Source organism: Tursiops truncatus, chromosome 12, assembly GCF_011762595.2.
Source record: "Tursiops truncatus isolate mTurTru1 chromosome 12, mTurTru1.mat.Y, whole genome shotgun sequence".
In the NCBI taxonomy this organism is placed as follows: domain Eukaryota; kingdom Metazoa; phylum Chordata; class Mammalia; order Artiodactyla; family Delphinidae; genus Tursiops; species Tursiops truncatus.
In genome coordinates this window covers 64,569,308-64,596,096 of record NC_047045.1, presented here as the reverse complement: position 1 = coordinate 64,596,096, position 26,789 = coordinate 64,569,308, and the positions used below count along the sequence as shown (strand labels likewise).

The following is a 26,789-nucleotide window of genomic DNA, read 5'->3' as shown; positions in this document are numbered from 1 at the left end:
AATTGATCCCAAAAGGAAAATCAGAGATGCAGGAAGGTATAAAGAACAACAGAAAAAGTGGTTACTTCCATGGTGGTGCAGTGCTTAAGAATCTGCCTGCCGATGCAGGGAACACGGGTTTGATCCTTGGTCTGGGAAGATCCCACATGCCACGGAGCACCTAAACCCATGCACCACAACTACTGAGCCTGTACTCTAGAGCCTGCGAGCCACAACTGAGCCCGCACGCCACAACTGCTGAAGCCCATGTGCCTGGAGCCTGTGTTCCATAACAAGAGAAGCCACCGCAATGAGAAGCCTGTGCACCACAACAAAGAGTAGCCCCTGCTCGCTGCAACTAGAGAGAAAGCCCACGTGCAGCAATGAAGACCCAATGCAGCCAAAAAATAAATAAGTAAATAAATAATAAAATTACTTTAAAAAAAATAAAGTATATTTTCTGACCACAATGCAACTTTGAAAAAAAAATTTTTTTGAAGTGGTTACTCATAAATAAATATTAACTATATAAAACAATAGTAGTAAAGCCTTGTGAGGTTAATATATATATTTTTTAATGTGTGTGTATATTATATACGTATGTATGAGTAAAACTAAATTATTTGAAAACAAAAGCGTACAAACCGAGCAGGGAAGCAGACGGAGTTTAAGAGTTCTGTGCTCCTTGCATTACCTCAGAGGTGGCAAAATAACCCTGGATAAGTGGTGTAATCTCTATGGTAGCCATAAGAGAACTGCTAAAGAATTTACAATTAATCTAAAGAATATTTAAGCTAATCCTAAAAGAGACAAGGAGAAAAACAAAATATAAAATAATAAATAAAAATAGTAAAATGTTGGACTTAAGCCCAAATATATCAGTAGTTACATAAATGCGAACAGACTAAATTACCCCAGCTAAAAGTCAAAGATTGTCACCTGTTAAAAGAAAACCACCACCACCATATTCTGTTTACAAGACATGTTCCTTAAATATAAGGACACAGAAAGGTTGAAAGTAAAAAGAGAGGAAGCAATATACCATGGGAACACTAAGCTTGGATTCATAAATGCTCTAAATCCAGGGCTCACAGTTGCCTTTTGCATGTGGCCCCTCCATGGAGAGCCAGGTATTCTCCAAGATGAGAATTTCAACATAAGCCCATTCTGGAAAGTTTGTATAAGTTAAAGGAGTAAATTATTGACTTGTATTTAAAGTATGTCTACCTTTACATTTCATTAAGTCTTTTAAAAGAAAGAGAGGAGACAAACGGGCCAAATGCAGAGATAATGGCAGAGGATGTAGATCTAGATTTATATTCTTCAACAGAGGTTAGCCAAAGAGGAGCAGTTAAAGTTGTGGTTGTATAGCAATTTTTGAGGTGGGTTATCACGAATAAAACAATCTCATGTAAAAACCAAAGTTTAAGTAATTTTTCACAAAAAAATGGACTTCTTAACCAAGATAATTAGTTTCTAAATAACTAAATTGAGTAAAGATTATTAAAATTACATGAATTATTAGAAGAGTGTATATCCCCCTGACTTATAAAATAAATTACTGTATTTAATTCATCCCCATTTTTTTCTCTTAAGGGTAAGTTAATTATGGTTCAGATATGCTCAGTTATTATCTTCAGGAAAGGGAGCTACCCCAATCACCTCATTACAGATGACAGCTGCATTTGGGCCCTATTACTAGGAAATGACAAGTGGTAAAGCTGTTCAGTTAAAAATTTCCAGGGCCAGCTGACTTGTGCCAGCTGCACACAAATCTTTTGGAAAGGAGAAGATACATAGAGAAATGAAGCGTGGTAGAGAAATCCACTTTGGCCACTTGCATCCTTTCTGAAAACCAGTCTTGGACAACCCTAAAAAGAAAAATGCAGAAATTTAGTTCAGATCACTAATATCTAAAATTGATTAAAATCCAGTATAAATATTGGTCACTGTTCTTTCTCTAGTGTTCTACCTATTAAAAAATTAAGTCCTAAATAACATAAGGCTAGATTTTTAAGTATCCACTTTCAATGATCCATTCTAAAGAGCAAGATGCATTACAAAACTATCTAAAATCCACAGGGGAAAAAAGTCGGAAATAAACATAGTTGTATGATATAAATCTGGATTTTTTCCTTTTTCTTTACCCAAATTCAATAAATCAGCAAGTCCTGTCGGCTCTATAGATATATATCCCCCAAATATGTCCCCCATCCCAGCCACTTCTCTCCACCTCCCAGCCTTCACTCTAGTCAGGGCACCTCCACCTCTCTCCTGGGCGGTTGCATCTACCTCCTGATTGCCTCCCTGCTTCCACTCCAGTCTTCCTAGAGCCCATTCTCCACACAGCAGCCCAAGTGGTTTATAAAAATGTAAATTAGATAATGTCACTCATGCAAGTAAAACCCTACAGTGACTTCCCAATGCAATTAGAATAAAAACCTATGGCTCCATCACACTTAGTAGTGAAATAGTAAATGCCTTCCTCGTAACAAAGCAAGGTTGACTACACTCTCTACTTTAACATGGAATAGAGGTTCTAGCCAGTTCAATAAGGAAAGAAAAAAATAATGAAAGGTATACGTATTGGAAAGGGAGCAGTAAACTGTCTCAATTCATGTACCATGTATGTGGAATCTATAAAACAACTATTTAAATTGTTGAACTTATTAATAAAACATTGTTGCTAATTTTCTTTATTTTTCAAATGTTTATAGAATCTATAGCAACATCCCCTTTTTCATTCCTGATATTACTAATTCACATTTTCTCTCTTTTATCCTTGGTTACTCTTCCTAGGAGTTCATTGATTTTACTACTACTTGTAACAAACCAGCTTTTGTTTTCATAGATTTTCTCTATTGTTTGTTCATTTTCTATTTTATTGATTTCCACTCTTATTTTCATTTCTCTCTTTCTATGTACTTGGGTGTAATTTGCTATATTTTTCCCCTAGTTTTTTTTTTTTTAATTTAATTATTTTTGACTGTGTTGGGTCTTTGTTACTGCACACAGGCTTTCTCTAGTTGCGGTGAGCATGGGCTACTCTTCGTTGTGGTGTGCGGGCTTGTGGTGGCTTCTTTTGTTGCGGAGCACAGGCCCTAGAGCACGCGGGCTTCAGTAGTTGCAGTGTGTGGGCTCAGTAGTTGCAGTGCACAGGCTTAGTTGCTCCTTCCCAGACCAGGGATCGAACCCGTGTCCCCTGCATGGGCAAGAGGATTCTTAACCACTGTGCCACAAGGGAAGTTCCTCCCCTAGTTTCTTTTTTTTTTTTTTTTTTTTGGCGGTACGTGGGCCTCTCACTGTTGTGGCCTCTCCCGTTTCGGAGCACAGGCTCCGGACGCGCAGGCTCAGCGGCCATGGCTCACGGGTCCAGCCGCTCCGCAGCATGTGGGATCTTCCCGGACCGGGGCACGAACCCGCGTCCCCTGCATTGGCAGGCGGCCTCTCAACCACTACGCCACCAGGGAAGCCCCTCCCCTAGTTTCTTAAGGGGGAAGTTGAGATCATTAATTTTAAAAGCTTTTTCTCATTAACATAAACATTTACATTATATTGTTTTCCCTCTAAGCTGTGCTGCAGACCACATGCTTAGCCATGTTGTATATTCATTGTCATTCAACTTGAAATATTTTCTAATTTCCCTTGTGATTTCTTCTTTGACCATAGGTTATTTATAAGTGCTGTTAGTTTCTAAATGTTTGGGGATTTTCTAGATGTTTTATTTTTATTAATCCCAAAATGTATTGCATTGTTGTTAAAGAATATACTTAATAAGATTTCAACCATTTTGAAATGTATTGAGTCTTAATTTGTGGACCAGGAAATGAGGTATAAAGGTATAAATGTTACTTTGCTCATAAAAAGAACATATATTTGGAAATTGTTGTGTCTAGTTTCTATAAATGTTAGTTCAAGGTGGATAAGAAGATTGCTCAGTTCTTCTATATTCATACTGATTTTTTTCTTTAGCTCTATTCCATCAGTTTTTGTTTCATGTAATGTGAAACTCTGTTATTTGGTACATAAACATTTATAATTGTTATGACTTCTTGATGAATTGTTACTTTTCTTATTATAAAATGTCCATCTCTACCTATCTCTCTGGTAACACTCCTTGTCTTGAAGTCCATTTTGTCTGATATTAATATTGCCATCCTACTTTTATATGCTTACTATTTGCATGGTGTATCTTTTCCTATCCTTATACTTTACCAATCAGTGCCTTTATATTTAAAGTGTATCCCTCGGGGCTTCTCTGGTGGCACAGTGGTTGAGAGTCTGCCTGCTGATGCAGAGGACGCTGGTCCGTGCCCCGGTCCGGGAAGATCCCACATGCCGCGGAGCGGCTGGGCCCGTGAGCCATGGCCGCTGAGCCTGCGCGTCCGGAGCCTGTGCTCCGCAACGGGAGAGGCCACACAGTGAGAGGCCCGCGTACCGCAAAAAAATAAATTAATTAAAAAAATAAAGTATATCCCTCATAGTCAATATACAATGAAATTTTTTTTAGCTCATTTGACGACCATTGCCTTTATTTGAGGGTTTAGTCTGCTTGTATTTAATATAATTATTGTTATAGTTGAACCCAGGTCTCAATTTTGTTATTTGTTGTTTGGTTGTCCCATCTGTCTTATGAGCCTTTATTCCTCCTCTCCTGCCTTGGTTTGAGTTAATACATATTTTTGTATTTCATTTTAATTCCTTTATTAGCTTTTTAGGATATCTTTGCATTAGTTTTATAAGTTGTTGCTAGGAAGTATAATATGCATCTTTAATTTTTTGTAGTCTACTTAGAGGTAATATTCATATAAAATTAAAGACCAGTGCAACAATATAATTCTCACCATCGTTTGTGCTTTTGTTATCTCTACTGCATCTACTTATGTTATAAACCCCACAATACATTGCTTTTGCTTCAAATAGTCATATGTCTCTAAAATAACTTCAAAATTTTATATCTTCTCACTCATTTATCATTTCCTGTTCTCTTCATTCCTGTTTATAAATCCATGTTTCCATCTGGTATCAATTTCCTTAGCCTGAAGGGCTTCCTTTAGCATTTCTTTACTGCAGGTCTTCTGACAACAAATCTTGTTAGTTTCCTTTTATTTGAAAATGTCTTTATCTCACATTAATATTTGTAATACTATTATGACCCCATTAATTAATTCAAATAATTATCATCCTGTAGCCAATCTGGTTTCTGCTACATCCTATTTTTCTTCTTCCTCCCTCATGCCGCTATTATTTTAAAGCAAATCCAAGACATCATATAATTTCTTTTTTTTTAATTATAATTTTAAAAAATTTATTTATTTACTTTTGGCTGCGTTGGGTCTTCGTTGCTGCACGCGGGCTTTCTCTAGTTGCGGCGAGCGGGGGCTACTCTTCATTGTGGTGTGTGGGCCTCTCATTGCCGTGGCTTCCCTTGTTGCGGAGCATGGGCTGTAGGTGAGAGGGCTTCAGTAGTTGTGGCGTGTGGGCTTAGTCGCTCCGCGGCATGTGGGATCTTCCTAGACCAGGGATGGAACTTATGTCCCCTGCACTGGCAGGTGGATTCTTAACCACTGCGCCACCAGGGAAGTCCCAAGACATCATATAATTTCATCCATAAATATTTCAGTGTGTATCGATAAATAATATGTTGTTTTTTGGTTTTGGGGGTTTTATTTGGCCGCACCTCGCAGCTTATGGGATCTTAGTTCCCCGACCAGGGATAACCCAGGTCCTTGGCAGTTAGAGCATGTAGCCCTAACCACTGCACCACCAGGGAATTCCCTATCACTAAATAATAATAATAATAAATTTTTAAACATATACTGCATATAATACTATCATCATACCTTAACATTCAACAATTTCTTAATGTGACATTCATAAAGAAAACTTTTTAAATATGACATCCATCAAGAAAGACTTGTAAGTGAGGATCCAGAAGAAGTAAACTTCTTACAAGCATGCCACCTAAGCACAGACAGATCTTGAATGAATACAAAATCCAAGCCCCTACTCAAGTGGCCATCTTGGAAGCTATATAGATCTTAGGCCAAAGAAACATTTCATGGCCCATGAAGGATGTACTGCTGGCTCTGCAGCTAACAACTACACACAAAAAAGGACACTGAATACCTGATTGTCCTCTGTATATAATTAGCAATAAACATCTGCTACAGCCCCAAGCCACCAGATAGCAATCCAGGTATGAGTAAATCTAGCTCTTCCCTGAAACTCCTGATTTCCTCCAAACTCAGCAGAATTACAGATATTTGTGGCCAATCTCACAGCTGATTGGAAACTTTGGTATAAGAACCTACCAGAACTCATTTACCTAAGGCCACTGGGAGTACAAGACTTCTTCTCACTACTAAGTGGCTACTGCTACCCAATTACTGGGTCCTAATGGACTCAGATTAACTCACTGAAAGAAAAGTTGTAACTCTGAACAGACTTCGTCCTGCAGCGGATCTTCTCTGACCTGAATTCCCATAGAGTGGATCAAGCCTCAGAAAGTTTCAATGTGAAATGAAAATGACACCTCCAATTAGGTACAAACAAGACCTTAGTTACCCCCACCAACACATTGTTGAATATCCATTAGACCCAGAGACAGTCTTGACCATGAATTAACAAACTTTTGGCTTAACTGGAGCCTCACTTACAAGTCTTGGGAAAGGAAATGTTCTACCTTGCTACACAACACCAATTCATACATGTAGAAGGAATTAAGAAATGAGAAAATCACCACTTGGTAGCTATCACAGTAATAAGTGCTTCAGGTAAGAATCATCAATGTATGCTAAAACTAGTAAGTAAAAGTCTGACGAGGAAAAAAATACTTGCATAGATTCAAATACTTTTTAATTAAGTTAAAAGTAATCACTCAAATACTTTTTAGTTACTTATTAATTAATAAATACTAAATACTTAATAATTAATCATCTTAGCCGATGGTAAAGTTAAGATTATAAACAGTAGGCCAAATTGACATGCTATTCCCCCAATATGATCCACTGAGAAGAGCATAGCATTAAGTCTGTGTTATTCCTGCCAAGAACGTATGACCTCAATGTCGTCTTGAGGAAATATCAGCCAACCACAAACCGAAGGTCATTAAACAAAGTAGCAGATCTATGCTCTTCAAAAGTGTCAAGTAAGAAGATGAGGAAAAACTGAGCAATTGCTCCACATCGAAGGTGGATGTAGAGACATGAAAACTAAATACAACAGATGACCTTAGATTGGATTTTGGACTGAGAAGGAAAGGACGATTATAAAGGACACTGTTGGAACAATCAGGAATATTGAATGGAGTCTGTGCACTGGACAGTAGTGCTGAACCAATGCTGATTTCCCAACATTGCAGGATGCACTGTGAGTTTTCAGCAGAGCGTGTTTTTTAGGAATCATACTGAAATGCTTAGGGTTAGTGGGGCATTATGTTTACAACTCACTCTCAAATATTTGAAATAATAGGGTAAAAATGGTAAAACGTTAACAATCAAGGAATCCAGATGAAAAGTTTAGAGGAATTGTTTACACTATTTTTGTAAGTTAAACATTATTGTAAAAAGTGGGGTTTTTTGTTGTTTTCTTGTTTGTTTTTAAGAAGCAGCTACCTGCTTCAGTTCCAAGGTTTAATGATTGCCTGTTATTTTTGTGTGTTTCTACTCCCCTGACTTTAAGTCACTGCTTTTTCTTGGTCCTTGTCCATGCAGCTTTGTCATAACTGGAGACAAAACAGAGTGGCTTAAAATGAACCTGTTGTCAGGGCAGTCTGGAGGGAGGGTGGGAGTCAGGGTGCAAGCAGGAGGAAAAAGAACAGCGTTGTGTGTGTGCTGGCAGCACAGGGTACTCACAGGCAGAGGTGTCCCTTAGGGGTCTTCTCAGTATGGATAGACATTAACGTTCAAACTGAATGAGACTTGTGACCACACCAAGGACAGTTAATCCCAGTGGATTCGTGACCTTAACTCCTGCTTCATAGTCATTCCACTGGCCCTTGAGAGACAACTTGCTCTCATTTGGAACTCTAAGACAGATCAATAAAATAAAATGCAAAACAGAAACGTTTTCAGCCTCCTTTTCAGAGACGGGTCTCAGTATCTTCAGAGTCTTTGTGCCCATCCTCACAGCATTTACTGTTCCGTTCCAGCCAAGCAAAAGAGAATTGAGCCTGAATTGCTTTTTAAAGTAAATCTTAATCATACATATTTTATATTTGTTCCTAGTCTGTGCTGCTGCAAGGACACATTCGAGTATAATGAATTTTAAGCAAGAAGGAAAGAAAATGCTTCAGTCACATTAAAAAAAAAAAAATCAGTACATGAGGAGCAGAGAACTAGGGTGGTTTGCGGTAATGACATTGTGGCTCATTGCATTTTAGTTAACGTCGCAAAGTAAGAAATCCGTGAAGAGAAATACCAGCATGTGAGGAGACAATGAAGAAAATGTGCTTCGCTCGTTTGTTGTGACAAAGATAGCTTCATTGGAATAATTCATGATAGTGCCTCGCAGCGCCACGCACAATGTGTGCTTTGCAAAACTAATAAGCTTAGCGATATGGGACTTGAATCTAATTCTCTGCTCTGAAGTTTGTGATAAGAAATAGAAGGACGCTGCCCGAATTGTGATGAAATGGCTGAGGAGCAGATGGGGGAGGTGACCTGGAGAGGGCCGAGTGCCTTTGGCAGAGGTCCCTGCACTCTAGTGGCCCAGGCGGCACCTCCTCGTCTTGTCTGGTGGCTTGACACACGCTCCATGGCGTGGTAAGGGTCTGTGTTGGGTGGATTTCCACATGGAGGCCAGTGTCACACAGTATAACGACCAGGTCTGGGGTGGACAGAAAATGCAGAACCGTGCGCTGAGCTCTCCAGTGAGTGAGAGCAAAGCTGGTGTGGGTACAGCAATAAGGAGGGTGACTGAAGGGTTTTTTATTTTAAGCTTTAAAAATAATTTGTATATTCTGATTTGTAAATAGTTAAATGGGTACATAAAAGCATAAAAAGTTAGGTTATACTTAGTTGGTACAATTATGGGTGATTGGTAGTTTCCTCTTTTTGCTTATTTAAACTTTCCAGTGTGTCTCCAAAGGCCTGATTTTACCACTGAATGGTAAAAAATGTCTTGTCTATTTCCTACACATCCTTCAGAATCCAGCCTAAATGTCAAGTCCTCAGGGAAGGCTTCCCTGAGCCCCTGGACTAGGTGAGGTCCCAGTTACTTTTCCTTTGTCACTTAGCATCACCGTAGCTATTTCTTTGATATCTATTGGGTTGGCCATGCCTGCCCTTGGGTGGTGGAAAATAAAGGATAATGCGTGCACATGGATGTGACATCACTACATGAGTGCAGGATGACTTCCCTTGTGTGATTCTTATTATTATATGGCTTGTGGCCAATGAAGCAGTAGGGTCCTGAGGAAGGAGTAAGAGACTTTCTCTGGAACCAGCATGGCAGATCCAAGTCACGTGGCTGGTAAAAAGCGATTTTTGCAACAATGTAGGTAACACTATAAGGCGATGTTAGTGGGTTGTTTTGGGGTGGTATTTCTGGGGTACTGCCAGAATCCTTTCACCTTCCCAACAGGCTGACCGTTCCTGCTCCCCAAACACTTCCCCGTGGGACGCTACTCTAGCCCACTGAGCCCTGCCTACTTCACGCCGTCTCATATTCTTTGCCAAAACCTGTATCCTTTACACTTGATGTGCACTGAAGTGTAACCTAAGCACTATTTTTGTGTTTCCTTCCTTGCTGACCCTCAAATTTAGTCCTTTTTTGGACTCATTCACCATTTAAAGTCTTTCTCTTCCACTGGACTGGAAGCCCCATAAACAAAAGGTATGGCAGCCGTCTTGTTTGCTGCTCTGTCCCCAGCATCTGGTATGGTGCTTGTAACTTAGCAGGGGGTAAATAGATATGTGTACATTAGAATAAAGAATGTAAAAAAAAAGTTGAAAAACAGGAAGAGAAAATCACTGCTTGTATTAATTTCCTGTTCATTATAACAAATTACCACCAACTTAGTGGCTTAAAACAGTACAAATGTATTCTCTCAGAGTTTTGGAGATCACAAGTCTGAAATCAGTTTCACGGGGCTACAGTCAGGGTGTTGGCAGGGCTGGTTTTTTCCTGCAAGCTCTAAGGGGAGAACTTGTTTTCTTGTCTCGTTCAGGGCCTAGTAGCTGTCTCTATTCCTCAGCTCAGGTCCCCTTTATCTTCAAAACCAGAAGCATAGGATCTTCAAGTCTCTCCATCTCTCCCATCATCACATCATTTTCTCTTCCGACTCTGATGTCTCTTGCGTCCCTTATAAGGACCATTGTGACTATGTTGAGCTCCAGTGATGCAGGATAATCTCCCCAACACAAATTCTTAATCACATCTGCAAAGTCCCTTTGCTGTACAAGATAACACTCATAGGTTCCAGGGATTAGGGCCTGGACATCTTTGGAGACAATTATCCAGTCTACCACAGTGCTCTAACTTCTGAGACATGCAAAACACCCCCACTTATTTCCAGCGGTGCTACGTTGTACCGTCAGATATCCAGTGAGGTGCATGAACATCCCTCTTGTTCCATTTTAGGCCAAGTTTTAGTCTACTAAAATATGAACTTCAGAGGGTAGGGGTCTCTTACACTCTGTTTCGTGTGGAATCCCACTCACCCAGAACTATGCTTGCTATACAGCAGACCCTCGGTAAATATTTGTTGAATGCTGCATGCATAGACTTCAGCTTTTGTCATCCATCATTTACTTCCTCTTCTTTAGATAAAATAACCTCAGTTCCTATTTGGTGGTCCATGTGCTTCTACAGGAGCTGACTTCATTCCTACTCCAAAAAGCACATGGTCAAAGCTAATGAAATTCATGTGGGTCAATCCCGTGGCCACAGCCACTGGCAGGAGGGGGCATGGACCCAAACTGGTCCAGAGGGAAACCAAACAGAATTCTTTTCTTCTGGACACAAATGAGGAAGCATAATAATGACGCCATGACTGCTGAAGGCAGAGCAGAGGGCCAGAAAGAAACAAGTCGTTTCATTGCTGAATCTCTGGATCTAGCTTCAGCTACAGCCAAACCTACCTATGGGTTTTCCAATTACATGAGAGTCAAATATTTCTTTTATTATTTGTGTCAAGTTTAAGGTTACTTATAATGAAACATTCTAAAACCACTAAGAAGTATTGCAAGTGAAACATGAAGAATCTACAGAAACAGAACAAATAATTTTGTTTTGCTAATAGAGAATAGGAGGGATGGGACACTCATACCATCTGTGTTCCAGCCTCCAAGAAGGAGTAGGTGAAAAGGTGGAAGAAGCCTTGGGGCCTTTAGGTCACCCAGGCCTTGTGTCTTACCCTTGGCTGGATACCAAATCACCATGGGAACTTAGTAAAAACAGCTTCCTCAGCCCCATCCCAGGTGTTTTGAGCCAAAATGTCTATGGGTGAGGCTCATAGTTCATGTTTTTAACAAACTCCAAGTGACTCTAACGGGTTCACCCTCCTCAACATTGGTGAACTTGACGGCCCACTGGTAGAAGAGGCAGCCTAGCAGATGCTGATGCCAAAGTACAAAGTGTTGAATACATGTATGGTGTCCTTAGGAGAATGTATAATCCTATTTGAAGCCCTGAATTAATTAAATACTTAGACTCGGCATGAGGGTCTGATGCGCTCTCTCCTATGTGTAAAGGACATCAGTTTGACTGCTAAATGCTTTTTGTTTTTCCAAACCTGGCTGGTTCTCTGCTAGATTCTGGAGAGTTGGTATAACAAGAGAAGTGACAACTAGATACATGGACTATTATGGACCATTTTTAAACCTATTTATCTTCCTTTCACTTTCCTTAAATAAGGGAAATCAGGATAGCTCCAGGGTTAGTGAATTCAAGAACTCAGTGTCACTAATGGCCAAGGATTTTCTATATTTTCACTTTGCCTGCTCAGTAATTTGCTTTGGTCCCTCCAACTTGTTCCCTGAGGTGGTTCCCAAATGACTGACTGTTGTGAGCAGAGATCTGCACACAACAGAGATCACAGGCTATAGGGCAGAAGAGGGCATGTCCTTCCCTCTAGTTCCTTTTTAGGTCCCTTTGAGAGTGAAGAAAACTCTCCCAGAAACTCTAGCAGCCACTCTCTTGTGTTTCCTTGGGCCGAATTAATATCTACATGCCCTTTCTAAACCAGACGCATAAAAGAGGATGGAATGACCATGATTCTGTCCAACCCTGACTCACTCTTTGGGGGTCAGTGTGACCCACCACCCCTGAAGCACATGATACCTGAGGGAAAAAAAGGGTTTTGTCAGGAAGATGGAGAGGAATTGGGGAATGGCATGGGTGTGTGGGTGTGTGATGGACAGTGTCTAGCCCACTAAACAGGAATTGGTGCAAGAAGAGGAAGGATCTCTAGCCACCCAAGCTTCTTTCTGATCTACCCAACCCTTAAAGACGCCTGCCCTTTCCCTTCCCTTCAGAGCACTTACTTATCTCAGTCCTTGCTTCCTTACACTTGAGATACTACATGGGGATATTTCATAAATGGATAAAAGTAGTTTTAATATCTGGTAGTACAACTCTTACTAATTTTTTTCTTTATATTTAAATTTTTCGTAGCTGTTGTAGTCCATTTTCTTTTCCAGATTAGCTTTAGAATCCGTTTCTCAAAGTCCATAAGAAAATGCCATTTTGGGATTTGTACCAAGATTGAATTGAATTGAAAGATTAATGTGGAGAGAATTGGCATCTTGAAACTTAGCATATCTATCTATTTACCCAGGTTTTTTTTTTCTGCTACCCTTTAATACAAATTTCTAATTTCCTTCATAAGGGTCTTGCACTTATCTTTTTAGTTTTATGCAACACACATAAGGAAGCAGAGCTGAGAGAAGGAAGAGAGTGAGTGAGCCCTGGTAACATTGAGTCTAAGGATCTAGCGCAGCCTAAAGTAGACAAATCTTAAGTCAATAAATTCCCTTTTCTTCTTAGGCTGGTTTGAATTCCATTTCTGTTATTTGCACTTGAAAGCATTCTGACCATGACATCAAAAGAATACATAGAGAGGGTAGGACAAAAGATGACAGGCAGTCACCGGGCACTTACTCTGTATGTAATTAGAGCATCCTCCTTCTGCTTCTAAGACTTGCTAGCCGTTTAGGTCTCACAGGGAGCTACGTCTACTCTCATTCTGCCTCAACCCTCCTGAAAATTTCCTAAAGAGATTTAAAAAGACAGAATGGAGACAAATGGTCTCTTAAAACCTTGTCTCCATTTTCCAGTGAACTATCTGTGGATTTGACCCTTCGCAGAGGGTAAAGGATACTTGGTAGATCTGGAAGCTAACATCATGTCCTTTATGAATGGCTGGTAGTGTCATCAGGGCTGCTACACTTGGGAAGTTGTGCAATGAACAAGTTTAGGAGGTGCCGTTCACACAGGTGATAGAGTGAAATAGCGTCGCCTGGAGGTGTGCGATATGGCAGCCTTGGGTACTATTACTATGCATAATTCCTTTTGGAATTGCTTTATAGAGGTCTTGAATTAATTAAATAATGAAAAGTCTTCAATGAAGCAAAGTATTAGTAATATCCTGTATTCTAAAACTTGTAATATCTTGAAAAAAATCCTTCCTCTGAGAGAACTACCAAAGGAAAGCTTTGTTCTGAGTACCTTTTTATCATCATCGTCATTAGGAGTGGTTTACACATCTTCATTCATTCAAACAAGCATTTATTGAGTGGCTACTATGAACCTCGTATTGTTTTAAGTGCTAGGGACAGAAAGAGTTACCAGAAAAAGTCCCTGCCCTCATGGAGCTACCTTCTTGTGGAATAGGCAGATGGTAAATGAACAAGCAAGTACTATGGTGTATAACATAATGGCAAGTGGAGCTACCATACTGTAAAGAGAAGTGAAACATTACAGAGGGAGAGTAGCAACACTTATAAAACCGGAAGTGAGGACTTCAAGTGCAGGGGCTTTGCCTAATGTAAGCTGGTGACCGTCCTACCACCCACTCTCCCTCTGTCCCCACCTCCACCCAGTAAAACAGCTTCGGGGTTTGGCTTCTCCTTTCAAACTCCAGGATTTCCTTTCTTAGCTTCATCCACCCCTAAAAGCCACCCAACAGCAAATGCTAATATTATATGTGGTTGCCCACGACCATCTGATCTATGTGAAAGGACAGAAATATGTCCAGAATATGGGGCTGAGGGGAGGGAAGAGTCAGGATGACCCACGTTTCCAGACCTGTCTTGGATATTTAGAAAACAGTGGGTCTCTGAATACTCCCCTCTCCCCTCCACCACCTCCACACAGAAATGTCCTTCTTTCACATGGACGTCAGTAACTCAGCGTGATGTAGCTGTTCTATATTTAAGGTTAATCTAGAAGTGTGTTGTCTCTGAAAAATTTATGTACCAGATTTCCTCAGAAATTACAATCGAGATAAACATCCTCAACTGAGCCCTCTCAGGGGCTGCAGGGAAGACGGGGTGGGTGTACTGCGGCGAGAGTGCGGGACGGCGGTGTTCCCTCTTAACTATACATGGGTTGGTATGTTTTTTGGTACATTTTTCTGCCCTCCAACCCCCCTTCCAGGTGACTCTGATGGAGACAAGCAACAAGAGCTAATCCTTGTTCGGTGGTGATCTCCCTCTCCCTACATACACACACACACACACACACACACACACACACACACACACACACACACACACACACACACACACACACACACTCTCCATCCGTGTCTTAGGACTGCAGTTACATGAATCATGAATGTTGCTCCACCCACCAGGAAAAGCTACAAGTTTGAACAGCTCCAGCCCCATAATGAAAGGCCTTTGTAGGAGGCATTACCTCTTGCTGAACAGAAGCAGTTTGAAACCGGTCCCACCAGTGTGACTAGGAGACTGATTCAATCTTCTCATAGGTTTCTTCAAGTGTGGCAGACACAAACAGCCCAGTTTCCTTTAAGGAGTCACAGGAAAGGTCAGCCTACTCAAGTGGCAGGGGGACAACACCACTGGAAACCGTCAGACGTGTGGACAGATAAGCATAATGTACAGGGAAAATGCCACGATAGAGGTTTGTAAAAACGATGGGGGTGAAGGATGAGCAGGAAAGGCTTCCCAGTGGAGGTGACATTTAAGTTGAAGTGAGAGGGAGAACTTGCCAGAGGGAAGGTTTAAGAAGATGAACCTTTGAAAAATGTCTTAAATATTATAAAACTCCATTTAAGAAAATTTCCAAAGTCTTAACAATATGGAATATTTATTAGCATAGAAAAGAAAAATCTTAGATATTTGAATATATCTCATAGAGATTAAGAAGAAACTTTTAATGAAAACTGTGACAACATATTTCTGACTGGTGCTTCAATATCCTGTTTAAGCTTTATAACTGCCTGAATTAAAACAAAGTTATTCAGAAATTATAAAACAAAGCATCTAAAACAATGGCTTCTCTGTCTGAAAAGCAAGGTATTGCACAAATATAGCTGAGCTTACATGCAAAGATTTCAGGCATTCGAATAATGCTAAATTCTTTCTTTTATTCACAAGCTTATTCATAGTTATGGGGGAACAGGGACTAGAGGAGTAAATATAATTCAGAAAAAACACTTAATAATTAAAAGTTGATGGCAGTGCTACCATTTGATCCAGCAATTCCATTTCTAGTTATATACCTAAAAGAAGTAAAGCATCCATATAGAAAGACTTATACACAGTTGTTCATAGCAGCATTACTTACAGTAGCCAAAATGTGGAAATGACCCAGATGTCCATCAACTGATGAGTGGATAGATAAAATGTGGCCTATCCACACTGTGGAATATTATTTGGCAATAAAAAGGAAAGTCTTGATATATGCTATAAAACAGGTGAACTAAAGGCCACATATTGTATGATTCCATTTATATGAAAAGTCTGGAATAGGCAAATTTATAGAGAAATAAAATAGATTAGTGGTTGTGCAGGGCTGGAATTGAGGGGGGATTGGAATGGGGAGTGATTGCTAATAGATAGGGGGTTTCTTTTGTGGGTGATGAAAATGTTCTAAACTTAAATTGTGTTGGTGGTTGCACAACTCTGTGAATGTACTAAAACCAGGGGTCCCCAACCCCTGGGTCATCAACCGGTACCAGTCCACGGCCTGTTAGGAAGCAGGCCGCACAGCAGGAGGTGAGCGGAGGGCAAGTGAGCGAAGCTTCATCTGCCGCTCCCCATTGCTCCCCATTGCTCACATTACTGCCTGAAACACCACCACCCCAACCCTGGAAAAACTGTCTTCCACGAAACCGGTCCCTGGTGCCAAAAAGCTTGGGGACCCCTGCTAAAACCATTGAACTGTGTCCTTTAAATGCATGAATTTTATGTATGTGAATTACATCTCAATAAAGATACTTTAAAATTTTATTGCATTAACTTCATGGGACTATGAAATACATATAACTCTGCAGAAACACAGCTGCTGTCAAACAAAGCAGCGTAATTTCACTTAACAGGTTAGTTCCATATCCTTCTCCCACAGAAAGAAGAATTCAGGTGCCAGACAGTGAATGAAGTTTCCAGTGAAAAAATGTCAGGCCTACTGTTGATGAGCCTCAAAATATACCACAAGATCACTAATGACCTCCAGTGGTTACAACTAAAATTGCTCGGTTTGTGATACATGAGACTAGAACAGGATGGCCCACAAAGCAATTATGGATAAAGGGTTTGGTCTCTTATTTTCTTATCTTGAAAGCTGCAAAATTGAAGTCAAAGGAAGTCTACCCAATGACTACCATAAAAATCTCCCTTCCTCCTGATTTTTTTTTTTTTAATATACGTTTATTTATTTTTGGCTGCGTTGGGTCTTTGTTGCTGTGCGCGGGCTTTTTTCTCTAGTTGCGGTGAGCAAGGGCTACTCTTCAATGCGGTGCGCGGGTTTCTCATTGCGGTGGCTTCTCTTGTTGCAGAGCACAGGCTCTAGGCACGCGGGCTTCAGTAGTTGTGGCACGTGGGCTCAGTAGCTGTGGCTTGCGGGCTGTAGAGTGCAGGCTCGGTAGTTGTGGCGCACGGGCTTAGTTGCTCTGCGGCATGTGGAATCTTCCCGGACCAGGGCTCAAACCCGTGTCCCCTGCATTGGCAGCCAGATTCTTAACCACTGCTCCACCAGGGAAGTCCCCTCCTGATTTTTAAGCATTGACTGAAGAGCCTCTTTGTCTGTGGCCTGTCTTTGCAGCCTCTTTTGACATGCCTGGAAGATGGCTGTCTCCCTCCAGTGACTTGGTGACTCCATCAGGGATAATCCACTAGGAGCCCCACGGATGCAGAGAAAGCGGACGATGGAGAAGGTGCGTTCGTAGGTAGGAGAGATGAAATGACTGTGTGAAAGTGTAAGAAAGACTGAGAGAAGCAGGTATTGTAAACTAAAATTACCCAATTTGGTCTTGCACAACTCTTGACACTTTTTGGTGAATATCTAAGAAGTTTGAGGGTTAGCCTGTCCCCCAAGCCCCACCACCAGGTTGTAGTGAAAGCAGCCCCAAAGGATGCCCTACCTGGAGTTTCACTGAACAAACTTTAGTAAATAAGCCCAAACCACTTCATACAGCCTCCTCTGTAGGCCTGACAAAATCCCAGCTCTCTGCCCTTTGGGTGAAAGATTCATTCAACTGAGAAAGAACAATGTTCCATGAACAGGATTCTATTACTATCCTTTTTGTTGGCCTCAGGCTACCAGAAAACCCCCAGTCAGACACGGCCATGTTTTGGAGATGAAACCATCCTTAATAAGCACCAACTGGCCTGGCTGGATTCTTCAGACAGGTCCAGGCCTGCCGGAGGGCTCTCTGGAATATTTTGGTCAGTCCACATATCTGAATACCTTTAATTTCACCAAAGACAGGCCATTTCTAGCATTCAACCAGCATGTTAACAAGACACTAGTTGCTCTGATAATAACTAATATCTAATATTTGCTATGCTAATTAGCAAAGTGTCTGGTAATAACTAAAACACTGTGACCTTTCCAATACAGTGCTAGCTAATCACCCCTAGAGTACTAACTCTTGATCAGAACACTAGCTGCCCCTGGGTGTAATTTCAACTAACACTTTCACATGTCACACCAGCCATGCTGGAGTATTTTGAAATAAATTACAGAGATAATAGGATGCAAGGGAAAGAATAAGAAGAACCAGGACTTAACGGCAATCAGTGACCACTGCCATATGAGTCTTGCCCATATTCCTAAATGCTGCTGCCACTGTCATTTCTCAGATATTTTTTGGATCCATTCATTCATGTAACAAATATTTCGGAGTACCTACTTCAAATATCTTATCTGTCTGAGAGTTCCAAGGAGAATTTAATATACTAAGAGAATGTTAAAAATTCATTGGCTGGGGCTTCCCTGGTGGCTCAGTGGTTGAGAGTCCGCCTGCCGATGCAGGGGACACGGGTTCGTGCCCCGGGCCGGGAAGATCCCACATGCCGCGGAGTGGCTGGGCCTGTGAGCCATGGCCGCTGAGCCTGTGCGTCCGGAGCCTGTGCGTCTGGAGCCTGTGCTCTGCAATGGTAGGGGCCGCAACGGTGAGAGGCCCTCGTACCACACACACACAAAAAAAATCAGTTGCTTTTTTTCTGTAGAAAAAAAGAAACTCTTAAAAGTTATGTGAACATTTTATGATATTTTATTTTCTTTAAGATAATTACATCATTAGGCTACATTTACCTTAATTGTAATTTAGTGCATCATAAAAAAATCGTGAATAAGAATTCTTGATGTTGCTTGTTAGTCCAGAGGTCAAATCAATGACTTATAAGAGCAACTCTTTCCTGAAAGAGCGATAAGGGAGAGAAAATGACATTTTCCTTTACAGTTCAATATGTTCTTAGTTGCTAAGCAATCCATAGGCAACCTAACAACCTCACAGCTAATATTTGCATTGCACGTTACAGTTCACAAAGCACTTTCACATATGTAGTAAGGGTCTCTCCCTTCAGCTTAAACTCCTTTTATCTGGGGATGCAGGCAAGCCCAGGCTTGTTGGGTGGGCTGGTGGGAAAGGCTGGCAGGGATGTAATTGCAGAGGGGCTCAAGGAGGGCCCAAAGAGATACTGGATCCTCACTATTGTTTCCACCTAAGCTAATGTGGTCCGGGAAACAGATCCCAAACATTTCATCTTGAAAACACATACTGGCTACTTGCTTAATTGTGAAAACAGGGCCATGTGAAGTAGGTGTGATTTTACTAACCCACAGTCCTACCTCTTCATAGCACCCACCAAAAGGAAAGTTAGTAAATTTTGCTGAAGAGCCATTGTTAGGAGTGTCTCCATGAAAGACATACACCAGGACCAGCGTCCCCCCAAACCAGGACTTCAGTCCAGCTTGGCTCAGAGGACATATATAAACCCACTGTCTTTATTACTAGTCAGGCTTTGGTCCCAGCCCATCTGGTCTCCTTCCCTTGTGAATGCGCCTGGACCACGCAGGAGCTCTGAGGACCCAGGCAGCCCCCTTTTCCAAGAAGGTCTGGCAGAGCTGCCTGGGCCATTCCAGTGACTACTTCCTGCGTTATCTTTCAAAGGAGGGGCATCCCCTGGCCCCAGGGAACCATGCAGTTGGCACAAGAGGGAAGAGAGAATGAAAGAAACACATATCAACACTCTCCACACCAAAATACCACCAAAGCACCTTCTCTTGTCTCCTCCCCCTTACAGCAACCAGGGTGTGTCCTGGAGGTTTCTGTTTCATCTCTGGAGGTGCTGACAGGGCAAAAGTGGGAGCAGCTCTTGCACCTCCCATAAGATTGGAGTCGTGGACTGGGGTGAGGAGAGACTGTCTTTGGGGTAGGTTTATTTTTGTTTAAAGTGACTCAAAAACTAAGTTCTTTACAAGTATTTATTTTATTTTAAATATGGCAACATGAGACCCAATATATCACAGTAAAATTCACCTTAGAAAGCTTGTCTTATTCTAGAGTATGTGACTCACCTGTCAATTTAATGACTTGTTGCTAAAAGGTGTCCAGGCACTGAATCTTGTGTGGAAGCTCTCCATTTCCAAGCTTTCCCTGGGAGAATTCCCAGCTGACATCTCAGCAAATTATTTTCATCCACACCTAGAACATCCAGTATATTAATGTTGTCCATATAGGAATAATAGAATTACAGCAATTCATTTACATATATTTGTTTATATAGATACAATTAGAGCAATTCATATATATATATCCATACAAATATACACAGAGAGTTCATGAACTCTAAATCATTGCGATTATTCTCTCCTCAACTACCTGGACCCAAATGTGAATCCAAACCAGAGCTGTTTTTTACTTTGCTGGCAAAATGACTCAGAAATTGGAATGATTCTTTATCAGCCATAAATACTGAATTTTTCTTTCTCTGGAAAGCAAGAATCTGAAGGGCTCAAAGAGGGTGCCCCCACTCCCACCCCAGTGCCTAGCTTTTGAGGACATAAGTCAAAAAGGATATAGAAGAAAAAGTTAGGCTAATATATTAATGATTTATTGCTGCGTAGCAAATTACCCTAAAACTTAACAGCTCAAAACAACAAACTCTTCTTATTATCTCAAGTTCCTGAGGGTCAGGAATCCAGGCACAATCTAGTAGGGTACAGTATTGTTAGTCTACTAGGGCTGCCATTACAAAACACCACAGACTGGGCGGCCTGAACAACAGAAATTTGTTTTCTCACAGTTCTGGAGGCCGAAAGTCCAAGATCAGCATTGTTGTTTCTGGTGAGGCCTCGCTTCCTATCGTGCAGGCAGCAGTCTTCCTGCTGTGTTCTCACAAGGCCTTCATTCTGAGCACACACGGGGTGGGGTGCAGGAGGCACTCTGGTATCTCTTCTTCTTCTTCTTATAAGGATACCAGTCCTATTGGATTAAGGCCCCCAACCCTATAACCTCATTTAACTTTTATTACTTCTTCATAGGCTCCACCTCCAAATGTAGTCACATCGGGGGTGGGGGCTTCAACATATGGATCTAGGGGTGGGGGGACACAATTCAGTACATACCAGGTACCTCTCCTTCAAAATCTCCCATAGGCTGCAATCATTGTGTTGGCCAGGACTCCAGCCCCATCTGAAGGATCTGAAGCTCATTCATGTGGCTGTGACCAGGATTCAGTTGTTCGTGGACTGTTGGGTGGAGGAATCCTTTGCTTTCCTTGCCAGATGGGCTTCTCCATAGGGCAGTTCACATGGCAGCTGGCTTCCATCAGAGGAAGCAAATGAAAAAGCAAGAGAGGGCACACAAGAGGGAAGCCACAGTCTCTTTGTAACCTAACCTCAGAATTGGTATCCCATCACTTTTGCTCTGTTCTATTAGGTAAAAGCGAGTCACTACGTCTGGCCCATACTCCAGGGGAGAGGATTACACAAGAGCACAGATAGTAATACAATCTACCACAGTTCACCCTTTGGATCAGTTCCCTTCCTTTCCCACATGCAGAACACGCTCATCCACGCCTTAAAGCAGACAACCCCAAAGTTCGATCTCATCAGTATTTTGAGCTTAGATCCCAGGAGATAGAAATGATTCATAACAGCCTCTACAGACCCAGATATACCTACTCTTGATCTCGAGAACTCTGAACTAAAAAGAGAAGCTATCTGGTACCAGCTCCTACACACAATATATATAATGGTAGAACAGGAAAAGGATAACTACAATAAATATTCCCATTTGTAAAGGAGAAGAACGATATATAAAAGAGTTAATCCGTAGCAGTTCTGAGATCCTGCTGTAGAAGGCTGGAACCCAGTTATCATTTTTAGTCTCAAACAATCACATTCTCTTTTATACCGTGTAGGTAACGCCTTTGACAAAATGGCTTTCTCAATATCTATCTCAAGTTATTTGATTCCAGGCAGTGCTATGTGCCACAATTGTTTAGAGACTTGTCTCTCTCTCTCTCTCTCAATTTAATTGCAAGTAGTTTGAGCCTATCAGACTTTCCTTAGGAAGAGCCAAACCCTAAGTCTCCCCTCTTTGAGATATTTTCCCAGCGTGAAAGTATTTGCTGGGTACCACCTTATTCCATTCAGAGATCCTAACAATGGTGTGACAACCATACTCTTCCTGACTTGGTCTTTGCCGCTAGGCAGAGTTTTAAGCAGACTTTTTTGCTCAAAGGACTTCTCTGTTGCTTCTTAACTAGTTGAACATGTGAATCAGTTGCACCTTCCAAGCTTGCAAAACCCTGAGTTTTTTGGTTGTCTCTGATTTCCTTTTCATTCCTGCTTGCAAACCAGCCAAATATTTTCTGAGCTCCTTTAATTCTTGTAGTACCTTGGCAAATGCAGCCAGTAGAAATGAACACATTCTAATAACAGTCATTTTCTACCTCTTTGTATAAAGTACAAGCTCATTAGGTATGTAATATGCCTTTTAAGCTATTCTAGACTATACTTTTATACATTTTTTTGGTAACATGGATTGCTGACTGTCCAAGTCTCCAATAACAATTTCATGCTGCCAGACTGGATGTTAATGTCACATAATTTGGAATGTATTGATGTTGGTATGGCAGCACCTTACTCCTGGAACCAATATTTGTATCTACCAAACATTTAAGGAAGAAATAACAAACTTATTCCAGAGAATAGAAAAAGTGGTAATTATTTCCAGGTCCTTCTATGAAGTCAGCATAACCTTAACACCAAAACCCAACAAGAACCTTATAAGAGAGGAATATTATAGGTTTATTACCATAAACATAGGTCCAAAAATCCTAGTCAAAATATTAGAACACCAAACCCAGCAATGTATTAAAAATGTTAATATATCACCAGCAAGTTGGAATGTAAATTTGATTTGATATTACAAAATCAATGCACTTCTCATCATTAATAAAACAAAGGAGAAAATCATGAAAATCTCAGTAGATACAAAAAGTGCATTTGATAAGATTCAACTCCCATTCATAACAAAAAAAATCTTACCAACCTAGAACTAGAAGAAACTTCCTAATCCAAATTAGGACATATTATAAGAAACTAGCAAACATTAAACTTAATAGTAAAATGTTGAAACTTTCCTTATAATTGCCACTACTATCTTTATTCAATATTGTTCTGGAATTCTGTCCAATGTAATAAAGCAAGAAAATTAAATTATAATCATTGAAAAGGAAAAAACTGTCATTATTTATTAGTGGCATAATTATATGTAGAAAATACTGAAGAATTTACAGGTAAATTGTCAGATTTAACGCAGGTTTAGGAAGGTTGCTATACACAAGGTCAACATAAAAAAATCTGTATTTCTGTATACTAAAAACAAATTTTTATTAAAAAACAGTATGTCATTTATAATAACTTTTAAAAGTCCAATTTAAATCAGAGGTACAAATGTTCCACATAGAATACTAAAAATTTTATCAAGAGAAATTTTTAAAGATCTAAGTAACAGTAATGTCTATATAGATGTTTAGTTGTACCAAATTAATCTATTAATCAAAACCCAGCAGTGGGGTGGGGTGTTTGTGTGCACGTGTGTGTGTGTGTGTGTGTGTGTGTGTGTTTGACAAACTAATTATGAAATGTGTATGAAAATGCAAAGGGTCAAGAACAGCAAAGACAACTTTAAAAAGAATAAAGTAATAAGACTTACTCTACATGGTATCAGGACTTATTTACTATAAAGTTAGTGTAAATAGACCATGAGATATTGGCATAAGAATAGACAAATAAACCAGTTGAGTCCAGAAACAGACTCGCAAATATATCTCACTAGATTTATGACACTAGTGGCACTGCAGAATAGTAGGAACGGAAGATTCTAGTCAGCAACACATGGAGTAGAACCACTGCATTCCGTTGGGCCCAGCTGATCCTCAGAATCATAACAGTAAAAGATTGTTTTAAGCCACTAGAGTTTGGAGCATTTTGTCATTCAGCAATAAAAACTGATAGAAAAAATTCATACCTGGAAGTAGAGTATTGCCATAACATAACTTAAAGCATATGGCAATGATGTCGAAAAAGAGCAGCAAGTGGAAATTGGAAGGGTGGTGAGGAGACTGTCAGTGGAGCCTAGAAGAACAGTGAAGTTGCTAAGAAAGGCTAGAAAAAGGATCACCTGTGTTATGTAGCAGTGGAATGTTTAGTAACACTGTTGCCTGCATTAATGTGGACAATAGGAAATCTACCAAGGAATGTGCAGACCTGGCTAAAGAGATTCCAAGCAGGATATAGAAAGTTCTGACTGGCTTCTTAGCTGAATATGATACAATAAGAGAGACATGAACTGACCTGAAAATCTAGTTTTTTAGCAGAATCTAACAGAAATAAAGAACATCTAGTACAGTATCTCCAGCCAGCAAAGAGTCTCAAAGTAATAAATGGCTTCATTTCAAAGACCTCCTTGATAAGGTCTTTGAAAGGTTTAAGGTGGTGTGTCTCATAGACCCTCTCATTTAGAAAATAAAAGAGTTCCTAAGAGTCTTAGAGACTTTGTCCCACAGCACCCTGATTCATATCCCAAGGCAGCCAGGGGCCTATCTCAAAGGGATTTGTGGATGCAGCCTTTGTTGAAGAGAATGGATTATAATAAGATACACAGAAAACCCACAAAATTGTCAAGAAGATTGTTCTGGTGAAAGCATGACCAGCTTGAAATAAAAGGGACTGAGAAGGCCTGAAATAGTCTCTGAGCCTCCAACTTTCTACAGGTAAGAAGCAGGCTGAGAAAGCTTTGCAACTGCAACCACAGATAATTTCTTATTGAGAAAGATGGGTGACGCAGAGGACAGAGCGAAGAGTCAGTAGTGCAGAGCCAAGAGAAGCTGAGATCAATGGATCAGGAGATTACTCCCAGGGAGTAGACCTGGACCATAATCAAGGAATCATCAGGACAACTGGTCTGGCTGAATTTCAGAATTGCTATGGACCAGAAACTGCCATGTGACTTGTTTCCCGCCTTTGTGAATAGGAAGGACTGCTGTGGTTACCCTTTTTGTGTTTCACTAGTGTAATCTAGGTGTCTGGGAGACAGCTAAATTCACACGTCTCCAGTTCAAGAGCAGCGACAGACAAGGAGCCTCACTTGCAATTGGGCCTGATGCAGATCACGAGAGACTGGACTTCTAGACTGATACCACAATTGGATGAGACCTTGGGTGTCTTGGGATGGGGTAAATGCATTCTGCTTGTGAAAGGCATGTGAATTGTTGTGACCAGAGGAAGCAACGTGGTATACTGTCTGTACATATGGCCAGGAATGATTGCTCCCATCCAGTTCTCCCATCAAGAAGTGGAGTCTTATTGCCCTTCCTCCCCACAAATCTGCACTAGCACTGCCTTGTTATAACCAATAGGACGTTATGGAAGTGATGATATATGACTTCTGGTCCTGGGCTTTGAGACTTGCAGTTTCTCTTCCTGCACTCTTGAGATCTAGCTGCCGGGTAAATAAGCTCGGGCTAGATTACTGAATGAGGTGAGACCACATGGAAAGACAGAGGTTGAACCAGCCCCCAACTATTTCAGCCACCCCAGTCAGAGCACCAGATGTGTGAATGAAGCCATCTCGGGTATTCCAGTTCCAGCTGAGCTCTCAGGTAAATGCAACCAAACGAATGACCCCAGCCTACAACAGCAAGTGGAACTGCCCGGACGAATTGTGAACCCACAGAATTGTGACAAACAATGATTCCTGTTTCAGCTTTGGGGATGGTCTGTTATCCAGCACAGACTGACAAAGTTGTGTGTTGGTGAGCATCCAGAACTCATATATAGCTGGTCAAAGTGTAGATTAGTATAAGTGCTTGAAAAACGGGCATTATTTCCTAAAGTTGAACATATGCATACACTTGACCCAACAGAAAAACATGCACGTGTGGACCAAATATATCCACAAGAATGTTCATAGCTGCTTTGGATAGCTCCAAACTGGATACAACCCAAGCATCCATCAACGGTTGAATAGATAAATATATTGTCATATATTCATGCAGTAGAATGCTACAGCTCAATGAGCAGGCTGCTGCTACACACAACAGTATGCATGAATCACACACCTAAGACATTAAACAAGGGAAGTGGAAACAAAGTAAAACATTTTGCATGGTTTTTTTTTTTTTTTTTCCTTTTTTGCGGAAAGCGGGCCTCTCACTGTTGTGGCCTCTCCTGTTGTGAAGCACAGGCTCCGGACGCGCAGACTCAGCGGCCATGGCTCACGGGCCCAGCCGCTCCACGGCATGTGGGATCTTCCCGGCGGCATGTGGGATCTTCGCGGACCGGGGCACGAACCCATGTCCCCTGCATCGGCAGGCCGACTCTCAACCACTGCACCACCAGGGAAGCCCCTTGCATGGTTTTATTTATACAAAGTTCTACGCCCTAGTGGTTGAAGTCAGGATAGTGGTTACCTTTGGGGAGGAAAGAGAAGGTAATGACTAGAAGGGATATGAGAGGGGATTCTGGGGTGCTGGTATTGACCTAGGGGTGGGAGCCTGGGTGAGTTCACTTTGTAATTCAACGAGTATTACACTTATAACATGCATATTTTTCTATATCTTCTATTTTGATTAAGAAGTTTTTAAACAACATCAAATACTACTAAGTACCTAGAAAAAGTAAAAGTACAACTTTATAAGGATAGAAAACTTTACTGAAAAACAATTTTTAGAGACCTAAATCAATGGAGAGAAATGTTTAGAGGTATGTATTAGAGATTCAGAAAAATGAAGAGACTAATTCTCTCAAATTGATCTACAGATTCAATGCAATCCCAAAAAAATCCCAAAGTGATATTGTATGTGTGTAACTTGAAAAGCTGA

At 40.8% G+C, this 26,789-nt stretch overlaps 1 protein-coding gene across 1 annotated transcript in view; it reads right to left on the bottom strand.

The window, feature by feature from the left end:
- ECT2L (epithelial cell transforming 2 like) overlaps positions 1-26,789 on the bottom strand; it is a 74,831-nt gene that overhangs the window by 39,897 nt on the left and 8,145 nt on the right. Inside the window, 5 exon segments of the mRNA XM_073789311.1 lie at positions 1,703-1,739; positions 1,741-1,798; positions 1,800-1,850; positions 18,706-18,845; positions 19,972-26,378. Coding sequence (XP_073645412.1) covers positions 1,703-1,739; positions 1,741-1,798; positions 1,800-1,850; positions 18,706-18,845; positions 19,972-20,073 — 388 coding nt within the window. The 5' untranslated portion in view covers positions 20,074-26,378.